Raw genomic sequence first — 17,336 nt, 5'->3', positions numbered from 1 at the left:
AGGAGGAGCTACTTGTTTTTTATAAATCTCACAAGAATTTATGCTGATCTTCTCCCTTCTAAATAAATTCTCCTTAAATGGATCTCCTGCCCCGGACAGCTCCATGTTATTAATCATTTACATTCACCCTAGACTTTGGCTGAGTAAAAGCATAAGGAAGATCTTAGTTTCAGCCTGTTTCATTGGAAATGGGTTCAGTCCTATATTTTCAACACAAACAGTAACCGAAACTGTCAGTCAATAAATAAAATAAAAGAGCTCTAAGATTAACACCTGATAACGTGAAAGGCACAAGACTGCAAAGAAACCTTGCTCCTGTAGCTCTCCAAGGACCTTGTGACATACAATTAGAATAACAGAGAGTACTTTTTTTGAGCAAGAGCCTGAACATGAGGAGAATGCGATGATGTTTCAGCTCCATGTAGCTGTAGTATCTGCAAATTGAATGGAAGATTAAACAGGAAAAAAAAACAACCCTATCTAACAAAGCAGTTATTCTGCTGAGGCCTTCAGGTGACATTTTAAACCACTAGTGACCATGGAGCATCCAAAGGAAATAAAAGATAAAAAACCTATAACAAGCTTGTTGTTCCATTGAAGGGTCCTGGAGATATCATCAAGCCTTGCTGGCAACAAAAAGAACTAACAAAGTGAAAGATAAGACTGATGTACCTGCATAACAAGCCTGCTATTCCACTGAGAAATTTCAGTGAAACTATAAACCAGGAAAGCCGAGTTAAGGTAGTTTGCAGTTACAACAGGATGCTACATTATGCTATTGCAATTCTTTCACCTGTATTTTTAATACAGAGTATCTGGTACAATTAAACATTTTTTGTTTGTTTGTTCTTATTGTTTAAAAAGTGCAATGGAGGGTTTATTTTGTAAGTTGCCTATCAAGTTTCTAAATTAGAAACTGAAAGCAGAATGGACGTCAAGTGTGGAGAACAATTAAGCAGCTCAGTTGAACTACCACCTTGAGTAAAAAAACTGGCTTCTACTCACTCTCCCATTGGAGTGGGCCTCAAAGATTTAAGACGAAACAAGGCTACACTATGGCAGTTCCAAAGGAGCGGGAGAAAAAGCTGGAGTTAGCCCTCTGCCTATGAGGACTAACAAAGGCTGCCTCAAACTATTGAATGAAACTGGAATCCAAGCAGTATCTGAAATGGATGCTAACACCAGGGAGGAGAGGGAAACCCCAACCAAGAATGTGCAGAACAGCAAACTTCCTTCAGGAATGACAAGCACAGGAGAAAGAATAAAGCAAATCTGCTTCCCACTGAAGAGGCAGATTATTGCTGCTGACGGCCAAACTTGGAAGTGCCGAGCAGCAATGACTGAAAGCAGTGATCAAACTGCTCAGTTTTTACATTTCTAAAGGTTTTTGTATTATATCCACTCAGGCATCAATCACAATGTTATTAAACCACGAAAGAGATGTCAGATCAATGGCTGTATCAGAAACATTTTGAGTGATAGGCTGATGACGGAACAATTCCAGCCTCTATACATTATTAAACACATACTAATGCTGCTCTTTCAGTGCTACCCTTACAGACTAACACACTCTGTTCTCCCTCTACAGTACCTTTTTTAATAGCAGACCTAATTGTAGGTGACTATTACATAGGAAAAACAAGACTTACTATAATAAATAATAATAAACTAGGAAAAAAAGAATTCAAGCCTTAAACCTCTTGTCTGTCTTCACATTATGCCTTCTGGCATTAAAATTTCATTTTAATACAATTGTAGGAGCTGAGGCTGGGTTGTCAGCCTTAATCAGAATATTCAGAGCTATTGCTTTCTTGCTGTAATCTTGACATAATTTAAGCTTAGGTTTCCTTTATGTATTTGCCCACAGCTAGCACACCCATGTAAATGCTTTTTGCTCTTTTTGAGTGAAGAGGTATCTATGAAAAATACATATAAATATGGCAGAAATCACCCCTCTGGCAGATCGTCTGCTTAACTCCAGATTTCAAGCAGAATGGGGAAGTGATCAGAGCAGCACACGTGCCTCTCAATTCATCAGCATCAAAAACTGTATTTTCACCAGCAGAAATCAATTTGATTTTCATAAAGGCAAAAAAGAATTATGTTCTTGGTGGATAAAGCACAAAGCACAGTAACTGGGACATGCAAATGCTGTACCAATTTCTCTCACAACACAGGAGCATAGGGTCAAGATGCCATAAATGGCACACCTTTACCTCCTCTCTCCCTCCAGTGCCCTATACCATCCTTTGCCATTGGAATCAAGCAAAGATGGATTTGCAGCTTTTCCTGGCATCTTGATAGCCTGATTAGGCATCCTCCTGACTGGGGAGTGCTTGGTATAGCAGAGAAGTCTAATTTTATGCAGACAATTCAATAATAGGTAAGAATCAAGAATGTTAAAAATATAATGAAATGAAATTAAATATGCATTTTTTAGGAGTTTGGATAGAAAGAAAACTTCCTGCCCCCATTCATGGCAAATAGTTTCCTAAACAAAATTATTTGTATTTTGGGGGGAAGGGTTTACCTAGCACAAGGGAAATGCAGCTGACCATGAGTGAGTCTGTAGGAAAGCTACTTTGTTTTGACTGCTGAATTGGAAGCTCCCAGATAGAAGTGAGCACCCTAGCAGCATGAAGCCTAACCAGGGCTGGTGACCAAATAATCAAGTGGATGAAGGCAGCTACCCCCTGGATTCCCAAGGGTTTTTTCAGGGCTGACAGATCAAAACTCAAATCCAGTTTTTGGATGGAGGCAGGAAATAGCAGAGGCTGCTGTTACTCAGGCCACTCACCTCACCAAAGAGCTAAAGAGTGAAGGGGGATGGAATGGCTCCCTCTGTGAAGGGAGATGGAATGGCTCCAGCCTGGACAGAGTATTTTAATGTTTTAAGGTACATCAAAAGGCTGAGTAATTCCCACAAGATATAAAGATGCATAGACCCTTGTGCTATTTCTCTAGCTCTCTCACTAAAGAGTAGATTTTCTGTTGAAGCAATGTTTTAGAAACCAAGTGTTCATCTTGAATCAGGCAAGTGTGGAGGTGGTTTTGAAGTCAACTCTCACTTAAGTGACCATAGGGGTCTGTTTCGGCTGAAAAATATGTTATGCTAATTAGCAAATGCTTTGTCTAAGAAAGTGAACCTATGAAAGCCTTCCAATAAAACCTGCTTTGCATACTGCAAGCTTTTAAATTAAATTGAGACAGAGTTACTGCCAACAGTGAGTAGAATTATTTGAGTAGAATTATTTGTGACTTTTTGTCTTGTTTGCCTAAAAAAATCTGGCTGGATTCTTGGAAGGTAGCTGGTGGCTCTTTATCGCACTCTGTTGCACAGTTTTAAGGATAAAAATGAAAAATATATTCATAATAGATATGTATCATTTATATCCTTTATCTCCCATAAAACCTAGTCCTGCTGAGGCACTCACAGTAGTATGGCTTGGACTTGGCACAATTCTTCATGCTTTATGCTCTCAGTGCTCCTCTCTCTGGACCAAAACTCAGAATTCCAAATAAATGAAGTAAAAATATCTCTAAATAAATCAAATCTCTAAATAGCTTGTTTTCCCCATGCTGCTTTTTTGGTGTTTCTGTTTTTGGTTTTTTTTTTTTTTTTCCTGTAACAGAATACATGCCGAAGAACGAATTTCACATCTGGATGGATACATCCAGCAAAACTGCTACTGGCAGCCCAAATCATGATTTCTGATAGGAGGAATTCCCAACAGAAGAAACTATCTATGACATCCATGATTATACTGCTTGCATAAGTATTTAAACTGAATTTGGTGCTGATGCTGTTTTTATCTAAGAGAAATCCCGTATGTGATAAAAATAGGGTGTCATTTGAGATGTTTGAAAAACCTATGGATATTGTAGCACTCATCAATTGTTTACTCTTTCTTGCTCTTTATGTTTTCTGCAAGTGACTTAGGAGTTGTACAGATAGTAAACATAAACCTGTATGGTATACCTCTGAATGTCTTTCAAGAAATTATCACAGGGAATGCTGCGACCTTGAAAGATAAAATTGTGTAAAGAGCGAGGAAAAGAAAGGAAAGATTTTCATTTGGTTGCAGAAACATGAGTTTAGATCTCAGGATCTCAGGATCCTACTATATGACCCACTGCCTCTCAGAGTCCTTTGCCCGACTCCCCAGATGGATTTGTTACTGTAAGCACTGTAACACTGGTCTCAAGCAAGGAGATAACATTAATTGGGAATTTTCTAGTTTGCATTAAGATTGTGAGACAATGAGTGCAGAAGGCAATGTCTGTTAAGTGTTATGCAATTGAAAATGACAGGCAGAGGAAAAAATTCATAGGAGCTGCCCAACAGCATAATCAGAATTCATTTTCCATTTCCTTGTCTTAACTGTTAAACAAGCTTTGGAATCACAATAATTACACAGGCAGAAAATCTCACTAGACCAAGTATTTGCTTCAATTTAATGAAGGGAAAAATGTTGAGATTAACTTTGCCATGTAATTCCTACTTCTTTGGATTATTGAATGCAACCTTTAAAATGTCAGGAATAAACAATGAACCATCATGTTTAAGTTTTGTCAGAAAAAAATACAGAACTCTTAGATCTTAACTGAGATTTTTTAAAGAAGTGGGAAGAGACACTGGAGTTAGATTCAACAGATAAGAAAGAAGCAACAGAAGAGAAGAGATCAGGAAGAGAGCCAACACAGTGAGTTAAATAACTTTGTAGAGCTGCAACTGTATTAAGTACCTTATTCAACTAAAAAAAAAAGTTGGAAAACTGTGTTCCTATAGATTAGTATCAAGTAGAACAGTGGTGAAAAAAAGGGTAAGTGCATAACAGAGCATGTTATGTAATTACATGTTTCATGTAATTATGACATAAAGAGCATGTGTGCTAAAGTAACAGAAGTCTAATATGTATGCCTGTACTTTTGCAAAAATTTACATTACATGCAGTGTTCACACATTCACATATCAAACCATCATTTATGATCTGCAGCTGCTGCATTTTAGGAACTTTTCAGAGAGAGTAAAGGATTTTAATTAAGGGTGGTTTTTGCATTTCTCTGACTCTGAGGGAGTTAACTGAGTATGACCTACACAGCTGAAAAAGAAAATTTGAAAACAGCTGTTGAAATATGCATATTTAAATATGATATACTAGAAACACAGCTGGCCTTGACCAAAAAATCCCATTTCTAAGCCTGGAACAAAATACATATGGCTGGCTACTATGGTTTCAAGTGAGTAGTGTATCCCACCACAAAGTCAGAACTCCTGATCCCAGTGGTATGAAACTTTCTCAACTGACCAGCAAACAATTTAAAAAACAAATTGAGAGAGCAGTACTTCCATAATTACATGAGAACAAGTACAGATAATTCCTCTTAAACATAGATCAGGTTAGGTTTTAGGTTTTGTTGGCCTACCATTTTATTACTCATACTACTTTGTCATTTCTGTTCTGTAATAACTAATGCTTACTTTGTGATGATGAAGCCCTCACTTCACCATCAAAAGCACTGAAAAGAGTACTCAATTACCTTAGGAAAATCAGTACCCAATAGATGCTTTGCAACAGAGAAAAAAAAAGTGATCTTACCGTTCCTGTTGTGCCCAAGGAAAGGTGGTTCATCTGTTGGGTCAGAGGGCCCATCATGCTTGCTGGCTGCATTGACATAGTGTGGTCCATTGTTGGTGTTATCACAGCACCCTAGAAACACACATTATTTACAGTTCAACCTCTCACATTCAAAAAAACAAAAAAAAAAAAAAAAAAAACCAAAAAAAAAAAAAAAAAAAGAAGAAGGAGAAGAAGAAAAAAGGCATTCTTTAAATGAGTGAATCTGACTGAAAACTTGACATGAATCTTAAAAGATGCTAATACATCTGTCAGAAAAAATAAGTTTTGTTCCTATTGACAACCAAGCTACACACATATATTACTTGTATTGCTAATGAGGCCATTTTATGTCAGCTCCAATTAAGTGTCATTTTTTACTTCATTGCTTCTGACAAACAAATGCATATGTTCTTTCTATGATGAATGCTACTGTACATTGCAAAATGCCTGTCATTTCCATTTTTTCATATCCTATATAGAACAATCTTACAGACAGAACACATATGTCCCCAATTTTCTCTGACTTCTAAAGCCTTCAGTCTGAGAGATCTTCAGCCTATTACGGTAATGATCTTGGATTTTTCCAGTCTCAATTAAGAACCCTTACTCATGGTGTTTTATAGCTGATTAAGTAAAGCTAGCTATTGACAGTAAGTTTGGTAGTGACACCCATTTAAAACACATACACAATGTTTTAAAGTATTTTTCTTCTCTTCATGAAAAACAAAGACATTAATAAAAAAGAGCATATGTACTAAAGCAAGACTGAGACTTTGACCAAAAAATGAAACAAAAGACATGCCAGAGGAGCGTTAGAGAGAGAGCTTCTTTGCCATTCATATTCCTTGGCTTTTGGTCTCCCACTCCCCAAGGTCCCATGTTGGCCACATCATGACTTAATGAAGTGTTGATTCTCTTCAGTTCTATGTTGTAAAATGCTATTTCCTGTGTTGGTTACAGAAAGTCAGTCAGAAAGTGTGGTCTGCTCTTTTTCTTGCAGATAGTGCAGTATTTCCAGTCATTTCTTCAAACAAAATAATAACTTTACTCTGTATGCATCTTTGTGCGCACACATCACAAACTTGCACAATCACATTACATCTACTACAAAGCGCGAAAGATGTAGATGAATGTATCTGTTAAAAAAAAAATTACTTTTTTCCCCCTTTGAGAATACTGGAAAAATTCACCTATAAACAAACTTGTTTAACCAACCTGTAAAACAAACTTGTTTCAAAACTCATAGCATATCTGTTCTTACATGTCTATCTCACATTTACATAGAACTATTTTTGCAAAGGATCTGATTAGAAGGATTTCAAATTTTCAGTTGCAAATAAAAATAAATAAAAATAATTCTGATTGCTTGGCAACAGCAATTGGGAAAATACCAATTCAATTTTGACTCACCTTCCAGCAATATTTTTTCTATGCACATCCTGTCTGAGAAGTATAGAGTCTAGAAGGTAGGCTCATTTTGGTCAGTCCTTTTTGTAATACTCTCAGCATATGAAATACATCCACATTTGTTTTATGTCACAGAGTGGATTACATTTCTTGCATTGACAAGATTCCCTAAGGAAATCTGACAAATTACAGAAGCTAGCCTCTGTGGAGTATCTCTCATGATTCCAAATAAATGCTTAGGAAACAAGCCAATCAGTGTGCATGTGTCAAACCTGCAACACTTGCCACTTTTGTCACTTTAATGGCTATTAATTATTTGCACTGGTTTACATGGATTAATTTATTGATTAGCTCATTTAATGAACTACCACACAGTGAAATCTTTCCTTTGGGTGAAAGAGTCTAAAAGCAAGTCTGCAGGGCACACACCCATTCAGCCCATCCAGCAGTTCCTGCATAGCAAATTCAGTACAAGAGTCTGAAGAAGAACCATGCACAACAAAAGTAATCTTGTTTTGGTTTTGAAATCAGTGGCCTCAGATACCATGCAGCCAGATAAGGTCCTAGGGTTTGGACTTCAACTGCACTTTTTGGTTATGATAGGAAATTGTAAGCTCTGTGCTCAGAGTGATCAGTATTTTTACTCTATCAAACCATATGCGCTCAAATTAAATTTGTCAACTGATAAACAGTTCTCAGTTCCCTCTACAAGCAGCGTTCTCCTTTGGCTCAAAGGTGGAGAATTGCCTCAGGGCTTCCCATGACAGACAAGTTGGGCTCCCACTTGTGATGTCAAGGACGGTGATTCTCCCTCTCTTCTCCATGTTCATAATATCCCACTTTGAGAGATGTGTCCAGCTCTGGGGGAGCTCTATAAAGAGAACGTGGACCTGTTTGAGAGGGTCCAGAGGGGGAACCATGAAGATGATCAGAGGGCATCAGTGTATGTAAGCATCTGAAGGGAAGGTGGTAAGAGCATGGAACCAGGCTCTTCTCAGTGTTGCCAAGCAATCAGGCAAGAGGCAACAGGCAGAGACTGATGCACAGGAAGTTCCTGAGGAAGAGCTTCTGTACTGTGCTGGTGATCCTGTACGGGAACAGGTTGCCTAGAGAAGTTGTGGAGTCTCCCTCACTGGATATACTCAAGAACCCTCTGGATGCAATCCTGTGCAAAGATGCTTAATTGCAAAAGTGCAGTTAGAGGAACTTGCTGTGATTACATATGTAATCTATAACTGATAACCATTCCTGGGTATAAATTCAGGAACCTGGAAATAAAGGAGGGGCAGTGATGAAGGAAGTCTTACGGTTTAGTTTAACAAATGTAACTGCCAGACAAAGAATGGAAAAATCTGAGAGCAAATGTCTTTCAGCAAATAAGTTACCACGACAGGTATTACAAACAAACTATTAAAAAAATATGGGCTAGAGAGAATATATCAAGGACAAAAAAATTGCTCAGAGACAGAAAGCATATAATTTCCAAATTGAAAATATACATATTCCTGTCCCTAAATATACACCATTTAATATGCTAGAAAAAGAAGCTGAGAAAACAAATCAAATATTTGCAGCTTTCCTAAGACAGCTTAAACATGTTTTAAGCTGACAGTTACCTAGAGCAGAGAATTACATGCATTTCCCAGATCATTAATTCACCAGTTCAGAATCTTCTTGTGATCACGTAGGAAAGAAATTATACTTAATTAAGGAAATATTGTCTGGTTGTTAGGGCGACCCCCAGTCTCCAGACCATAATGCATTTCATATTACATGCTGTCAAGTCCATTCATATTCAATTTATTTAACTGTAGAAGACAAAAATGTTTTGCCTCAGATGTTGCCATCATATTAAAAGTAATTTGATTCTTTTCAGCCTATAATATGTAATTGCTGATAAACATCCAGTTGGCTACTGGCAAAGGTTATATCAAACATATTGTTTTATCTTCATCTGTTTGGATGTCTGATTTTACTGGGTTTGTAAATTTATAGAAAGGCATCTTAGCATTGCAAACTGTTACTTAAAGCCCATTTTAATGGCAAAAAAACCGTAGAAGAAATTATCATGAGGTTTTGGCACTGTCTTTGCCAAAAAAAGTAGTTGTCTAGTCAATTATTTAGATCTGTCCTGTTGGTTGCCCTGTTGCCTCGGCATGATAACTTTTTTTTTTTTTTTTTTTTGTAATTCCCACAAGAAACTGATGACAATGACTTTTAAATTTGGCAACATATTCTCAGCATATGATTAGTCATACAATTGTGTCGATGCTAGAGTGGTTTTAAAAGAAATTTACAGGGCAAATGGTAAGGAATAATGATACAGACAAGCATGTTTTTTGTAACATTTTGATAAACCTAAAATAAGCTGACATACAGATTAGCTTTTCTTTTCACTTTATTTGAAAGACCTTGCTGTTTTAGAATGCTTTAAGCTTTATGCACATATTTTTCCTATAAGAAAGTAAATGTATATATTTCAGAATATAGTCATCACTTACAAAGAGAGAAGCCAGACTTTATGAACACTGCACACCCCCTCTATGGCAACAAACTCAAATTACAGGAAGGACACCAAATACAGTTTATTATATGTGGTAAAATATCTTTAAGTATTTGCCAATATCAAAAGGCATCAGCAAAACAAGTCTATGTTGATGCAAAGACACATGCCAACTTTTGTCTGCTGAAGGGTGGGAAACTGACATCAGAAATAAAAAATGTATTAGGAGGCTTTAGGAATGGAAAGTTCACTAGTTGAGAGATGCACTAAGGGGCCAGTGGGAGGATAGATTAGTTGGTCACAGATTTCTACAATAATGAACTGCATTAAAGGCTTCTATTTTATTTCAGTGTTCTAATACTGATATTGGAATTACGGGGAAAAATACCAGCTGAATAAATATTTTTAAAGCTTACAGTAAGCATGTGTTTATTTTAGGAATCTACTTTTCCTTTATTTAAGACGTTTAAACAATTTAACCATACTCACAAATTCTGCTTTGTAAATACTGGTCAATGTAAAGCCAATAAACTTTACAGCAGAAAACTTACTATTTGTTTTCAGATATCTTGTGCAGACATATAAGCACTCGGCCATTCCATCTGACAATTTATTACCCTACTACCAAGTGAATGCCTTTATGTTATTGAGAACATGTTGTTCCTTGAGGTTTTATTAAATTGAGTGAAAGGATGACTTTCCTTATATTTATCAGACAGACACATCTATCAAGAATTAATATGAAAAAAATCAACATGCATGCTTTTTTGCAGATAAATACACTCTCTCTGCACACTGAACAAATGATGGCCATATTTCGATTGATTTACTGATCTCCTTGGGCTGCCTCTTACAGGCAGCAGAAAAACCAGGTCCCCTTGTCAGAACTGAGTCTACTGAACTACTCCAAACTGGTTGGTAAGGGTCAAACTCCTATGACTGTTGCAGGAAGATTAAAGGTAACTTTGAAATCCTCTATGTCCTTGTCATCACCTCTGCTGGGAATACTTATTGATATTTCAAAACAAAGCAAAACTTATTTTCCCTTTCTCAGTGAAAAGGTAGCAATTGCCGTGGCACTTGCCAGTTTATCAGAGATTAAATAATGATTTGAGTATAGTGAAGAAGATCAGCAAACATCAGCTAAAAATGTATATTCTATAAATCTTAGGATCTGTTTTCATTTCATTACATTGTTGATTTCAAAAGCTTGCTAAAAATGTGGCAAAGTGAGCAAGAAGCCCAAACCCTCCACTAAATTAAAGCAGCTTTAACTTTGGAATAGGCAAACCTGATACAGACCGTTAATGCTGAACCCTGCTTCTGTACTGAGTACTAAACCACAAGTTCACACGGTAATATTTTGAATCATGGGCATAAATTCAAATTCTTATCTGACATCACCTTCATAACTTAGTTGAACCTCCTAGAAGCAACGAGCATATTTGCTTTCCCTTTCTGTATGTTTTTGCTGTATGTTTGTGAACTTTCCTCAGCTGAAAGTATATGTCATAGGTCCAAGAGAGTTACTGCCCAGGAGTAACTGGTTTTAAAAGATTAAGAATCTAAATATAGTGTGGTAAATAAAGAACAAAGGTGACCCTTGTGTAGGCTTCACCTTTCTTCAACAATAGCCAACTTTTTTTGATGGTTTCTTTCCCATTGTCCTTCTTGCCTTCTATTTCCTGTCTCCTAGTCTGAAATACAGCTTTGATAATGTACAGATACAAGCCTACATGTACAAATGCAGATTAAAGGGATGTAGAAATGGGAACATCAATATATGAGGAAAAGACAGCTGATGCAACAGGAAGAGTTTTATATTAGCAACTTTTTGTACAAATAAAGCAATACCTGAAACGATATTGGACCAGTTAATAAATGTATTATATCAGGCAGTACCATATGTCAGTAGTTTATGCTTCTACCAGAGTAGAAAAAAATCAGTAAATATCATAGCATACCTCTGTCTGTTAATCTAAAAGGACCTAGTAAAACCAAATAGTTTATAATATCATTTATTCTGCAAACAAAAAGCTGCCTATGTCACTCAGTGCCTAAGGTGACTTTTGCATGGTGACTTGTATCTTTCCACCCAAAATAAGGTCTAAAAAGAAAGGCCATTCAAGAAAGTGACAACATTGACAAATATTTATGAATGGAAAATATACCTGAGTTCCTACAGGGACTCTGAAGCAGATTTTGTGGGCCCTGTGTTAGACCTTTGTCCTTACTCTCTGCCCATGCATGTTGGACCACAAGCCCATGTGCTTCTCCATAGTCTGAAAATCTGAAGTTTTCATACCCTTCTTCAACTTGCCCCAGGAATAAAATAAAATTACTGGTATTATGTGCAGTAACAAGTGGGAGTATTTTAGCTGGGGTCTGCTATCAGGAAGGAGCCCACAGCAATTAGGAAATGAGCTGTTGCAGTGGGGTATTCATTCCAGCAATTGTTGGAGAAGGCAGAGAGGCCATAGGCAGATCCCTCATCTGACCTATTCTAGAAGGGAATGAGAAATCTCATTTGCTTTTTTCCCTACTCTTCAGCTAATGAGTATGCACTTGGCTGTATGATGGCTTCACGTAGCCACTCCAGGTATCAGTACTTTTGTTATGTCAAGAACAGCCACCACAAACAAAAGAATCCTCACAACTCAAATAGGGTTTAGCATCCCCAGAAGACAAAAAAAGAAACACAAAGGTGGTAATTTGCCTGGGACATAACTACTGTAATTCACAGATCAAATCTTCTCCTGCCATTCCCACTCTCAGATTTCACAAAAGAAAGATTTCAATCCATGTCAAAACAAGCAATTCCATTCCGTTTATATTCTTATATATATATTCTGATGTGGATGAAATCCTTCCTTCCTCCACTGTCTCCCAGCGGCTGATGTGCCATCCTAGTAAATGGGAATCTGGAGTCTCTTTTCTGTGGACTAGTTTTTCTTAACAACAGAATGGAATTTCATCTATTAAAGTTAAATCCAAATAATACTTCCCCTCAAACAGCTCTCTTCTATTCCCTCCCTTCTTGCCTATAAGCAGGTGTGAAAATTCACTTAATGGCACATCCTAGGTGATAAATAGATATTATCAAACTGTACATTAAAATACAAGCCATAACCAGTCTTTAGGTAACATTTTCACTTCTTCATCTTAGTGGGTTCAAATGAAACTTTCAAAATGGATGTCATATTTGTATCCTCAATAGTTTGATTTTACATCTCCATATATACACTCACAAAATTACACATGAGAAGACAAATTGTATTGCCAATTCTACTTCATCCACTCAGGCCACGATGTTTTTTCAGTATGTGGATAGGTTTTCTTTAAGATTTGAAACTCTCAGTGCAGGATTTATTACGGCATATGTAACTAAGAGCAACAGTGACTGGTTTTTAAACTTCCTGTTCATGAGCAACATTTAATGAGCAATGAGTACAAACTTCTGTTATTAGCTGAAAATGCTTACCAATTTTATTTTACTCAGGCAAACATGCTCCTAAAACAAGAAAAATGCTTGACAGAAAATTTTGCCTCCAGAGGTTTGTGCTTTTAACTAGAGTTACAGAGAAGGTTGGTGACATGAGAGCATGTAAGATGTTTAATGTAGTGGGGCCTTGTCTCTCCCTGGACCTCCAGTTTTCCATGCCAGGTGAGGCAGTCCCACCTGTCTGTGTGCTCCAGAAAGGCATGACAACAGATGTCACCCAGTGTCTGACACACCAGGCTGTTCATCTCTGCTTTTCTGGCAAGATTGCAGATGCAGATCTTGGTTTTCTGGCAAGATTCAGTGCACAGGTCATTTGCCAGGCACAGAGAGTGCTTAACTGGGTTTGGGGAGGAAACTCCAGTGACATTTCTGCTATGTGCACTTCTAGCCTCGACACTGCAATGGCCAGTGACAGGGCAGAAGCCATGATCTGTAACAGATAAGCTGTGTGTTTTGTTTCCTGCCCAAAACCTGAAGGGACTTGCACTGTAATCTTATAGCTGAGCTGGATGAAATTATTCACTCATTAGAAGGACAAACACTGACACTGGGAGAAATGAGAAATTATGAGGAACTGGCTATCACCAAGAGAAAAAAAAATAAAACCAAACAAAAAAGCGGGCTGGTAATATAATCCTATGTATTAAGAACATATTAGAGATAAGATGACAAAAATGACACTCTACACAATGAAGAAAATGGTATGGCTGTGCTTGGTCTTAACTCCACAACACTTAACACAACCAGACTTAGATGGAAATATCTGAAATACCTTCAGCTTTCAAAAAAGTGAGCTGGTATCACTGAATGAAGTTCCAAGGAGACATACTGAGGTGCTAGGGTGGAAGACAGCAGAGTGCTCCTTTGTGAAATCCCAAATACTTGAGAGGACAATGGGAACAACAGTCAAGGAATGGTTAGTATCAGGATGTTTCCCTGCAATTCTGAGATCAGAAAGGCTCTTGTAAACCAAAATTTATCAGTGATGGACAATACAAATAAGGCAGCTTTACACTTGCTCCTGGACTTTCTGTCAGCCCTTCCAATGTCAAGCCAAAGGGAACTCTTCAATGTCAGAGTTAATTCCTAGGCAAGGCTCAAATCTAGGCTGCACTCTCAGAAGCACAGTGATGTAAGGGCTACCATGTAATCCAGGTACACAGCTGCATGGGGTGGGTAGAAAGCCACCTTGAAATGCTGAGGTTAATGTTGCTGTATCACGCCTGAACTTGGCTACAAACACAATGTCCATCCTCCATGAGGATGCACTATGGTGCACTGACATCTGCTGCCTATGTCTCAACTCCTTGTTGGCAGCTCCTGCACAAAGATTAAAGGCATGGAGGGTCTAAAAATTATGTCCTTTCCCTCCTCATACCATTTTTCAAATTTAAAAGTTCTGGAAAGCTGATGAGGACCAGTAATATGCACATAATCTTCACAGGAATCCTTCTTCTCCTACCTATTAGGAAAGACAGATAGCAGAAGATGCTATAAATTAAACCCTGGGTGAGTAAGGATGCTTTTCTAATGATATGCTTCTGTTCAATAATAGATTTTAGACCTGAAGATTAGATAGACTGGGAAATCTTGTACTAAGCCACTGTTCATGTTATGTATCAATTCAGTTCTAGATCACGGTGATTCATACCAATCTTTAAATCTAAAAACGCGCCCTTTATTAGAGAGGACAAACACAGAAATTTGTCTGTCATGTTCTGTTAGATTTGTAACCTGTAATGTTATACAAAACCCTTTCCCACACAGTAATGGAAAGACAACTATTCCAGCCTGCCTTTTCTTTCACTTAAACCCCAAAATTTTCACAGCCTGTGTGTCCCGGCCCAGATCCCAAATTGCATTTCATTTTCTGGACTTGTAACTCCTTAGGGGAGGCTACGAATGGAATCCACTCCATTCTATATTGGGATTTTTCCTTTGACCATTTAAAACTGGCTACCTGGCACTGCCAGCTTTGTGACAGACCTCAAATTCACGATTGAGGCACATATTTCCAATAGTGCCTTCTTACCTTATATTCCATCATTAAAAGTAACACAAGACTATGTCTCACACATGCCTCTACAAATTTCAAGCATGATTTTTCTGACTAAAAATTCCACAGCAGTTGCTCCTTGGACTCTCTGCAAGCAAAATGCCGCCAACACCTGGTTTTTGCTGCTCCTGGACAATCCGCCCCTCTTTGGATGATGCTCCCAATGACACCATGGCAGTTTGTACACTGTTTTGAACAACTGAGACTATAGGAACAGTCAGACAAACTGTGGCTGCAGAAGTGTCCCTACCTAAAACTTCTCTCCCAGATGCATGAGACCTCAAGAGGCCAGTAAATCAGATGGCAGTAAGTAAACAGAGCATGTCCTTCAAAGGTAACCACATCTAAATCTGTGAAGGTACAAGTCATATAGATTAAATCAAATTCAAGCCCTCAGCCATGTGTCACCAGTCAGAAAAAAAATGGAGTCTAGAGAGGGTAAAGAGATTTTTTAAACTAATAATTGGATATTTTAAGTTCTCCTTTACTTTAAAGTACTTCCAGTGAAACCAGTCTTTGTGCTAGAATAAAAAATTAATATTTGTAAGTCTCCCTTCTACCAAAGATCTCCAAGTGTTTTCAGTCCTGTGTGATATACAGAGGACTCAGGAGCTGGTCTGTTATCAAGGTTCTGGGATGAGTTTGGATCTACATCTGAACTTCCCAAGTCCATGAGTGCTCAGACTGGGGGGCTACATCTTGGGTCATCACCATTGCAGCCCCAAAAAGAACAGGTGCTTCCAATTACACACACCAGTCCAAATTGATCAAGAAAATGATACATTTTAACTCTTGATTCATGCTGAGAAGATTTGAAATAAGTAAGAGAAAATGGCTAACTTGAGTCTACTTTGCTCCACACTCCATTGTCTTTTAAAAGCAAATGAAAATACTGAGGAAAAGTGATTTAAAAGCAACCCATGTGAATAAATATTCAGTGCAAAAATGGTTCAAATAGGTCTAAGAAGCAGACATGAAAAGTTCAGAAAGATGCAGATTTTGGCTATTATTAAGGCTAGAAAGAAGAGAAAGTAAGCAATCCACCAAGGATTACTCTACTTTTAAAAAAATGTATCTTTACTGATTAAGAATGACTAAATTGATATATTTTCCCTTTTGTTTTCTGTCCAGATAAAGTCACTCTTGGGCAGAAATCTTCCTTATAAAGTTTCAGCCTAGAGCACATTTTTACAGCTGAATTATTATCCTTAAAATACAAGTTCATACTGGAAATGCTGGCAGCCCTCATAACTATTGTATAGCAGTGTGCACAGCTGTAACATGTTAAATATGTTGAAAGTACATGGGGGAAACAGAGTGGCTCAGGGGTCTGGTAACAGAACAGAGAGTCTCCGTGCTGGGTCACCAGGTTTGGTCGTTGCTGGGACTGAAAGTTATCAAGCAACAGTTGCTCAGTTCTGTTCAGGTATCAGCTACCCATGGAGAAACCCTCTACCTCAGACATACATCACTGTGACTGGTGATGCCCAACAGCCTTCCCAAGCATTGGGAAAGGTACGGGGCTGCATCTCCACAGGTTAGCTTGAAGGTGGAGAGCACTGATGACACAGAGGGGAGAGACTTGCATGGTCCTTGTCTGGCATGCTGCTCTGCCTACACTGGGTGCTTGCCACTAGCCTATGGCTACTGGGTCTTCTCAGGGCACTCAGTTTTATCAGAAGGATGGTAACTACCAAAGACAGTTCCTATTTCCACATTAGTGAGTGGACCACATCCATGCCATCACACTACCAGTTTCAGAGGAATTGCCAAAGCAACATAGGCAAATGAAGTCAAAGTCTGCTGCTTCAGTTTTCTCTAAATGAATTTACTGGAGTAAATCAGGTAAGTTGCTCTGTTTTACTCTTATCCATATCAATGCTGCAGTAATCTCTACAAAAATATTTTATTTATTATAGCTTTTTTTTTAATACACCACCATTTCCTACCAGCCACTGTGCACTCGTTCATGGTAATGCACAGCAAGCAGTCAGATCCTGACATATGACAAAGACGTTTTTACTTCTTTGTGACTTTGTGGTTTCCACACACCATCTGATTTGCAGAAGTTTAGGCTGAAATAAAAAAAAAATTTTGGGGCAGCTTTCCTGAATTTCTTTCAGCTATTTGAGTATTGTAGAGGTGCTCAGTTTTCTCTGGAAAAAAAAAAATCTTTATGTTTATTTTCTCTGGCATCTAAAAATTAACTACCATTGTGGCCAACAGTAATTCCAGAGGTTCTGCGAA

The 17,336-nt window shown here is 37.9% G+C and overlaps 1 protein-coding gene and 1 long non-coding RNA gene across 4 annotated transcripts in view; one reads left to right on the top strand and one right to left on the bottom strand.

The window, feature by feature from the left end:
- The window catches only part of RBMS3 (RNA binding motif single stranded interacting protein 3), a 701,764-nt gene that overhangs the window by 29,024 nt on the left and 655,404 nt on the right, over positions 1-17,336 (bottom strand). For all 3 annotated transcript variants that reach the window (XM_053943264.1, XM_053943265.1, XM_053943273.1), the window contains one exon: positions 5,601-5,711. In XM_053943264.1, the coding sequence (XP_053799239.1) occupies positions 5,601-5,711 (111 nt within the window). The remainder of the gene's footprint in view (positions 1-5,600; positions 5,712-17,336) is intronic.
- LOC128788336 (uncharacterized) lies at positions 10,311-11,394 on the top strand. The gene is made up of 2 exons (XR_008431037.1): positions 10,311-10,490; positions 11,228-11,394. It is a non-coding gene; the product is annotated as an uncharacterized LOC128788336 (long non-coding RNA).

The sequence above is a fragment of the Vidua chalybeata genome, chromosome 1 (genome assembly GCF_026979565.1).
Source record: "Vidua chalybeata isolate OUT-0048 chromosome 1, bVidCha1 merged haplotype, whole genome shotgun sequence".
NCBI lineage: Eukaryota > Metazoa > Chordata > Aves > Passeriformes > Viduidae > Vidua > Vidua chalybeata.
Note: the sequence above shows the minus strand (reverse complement) of the source record. Positions and strands in the feature narration are given on the sequence as shown.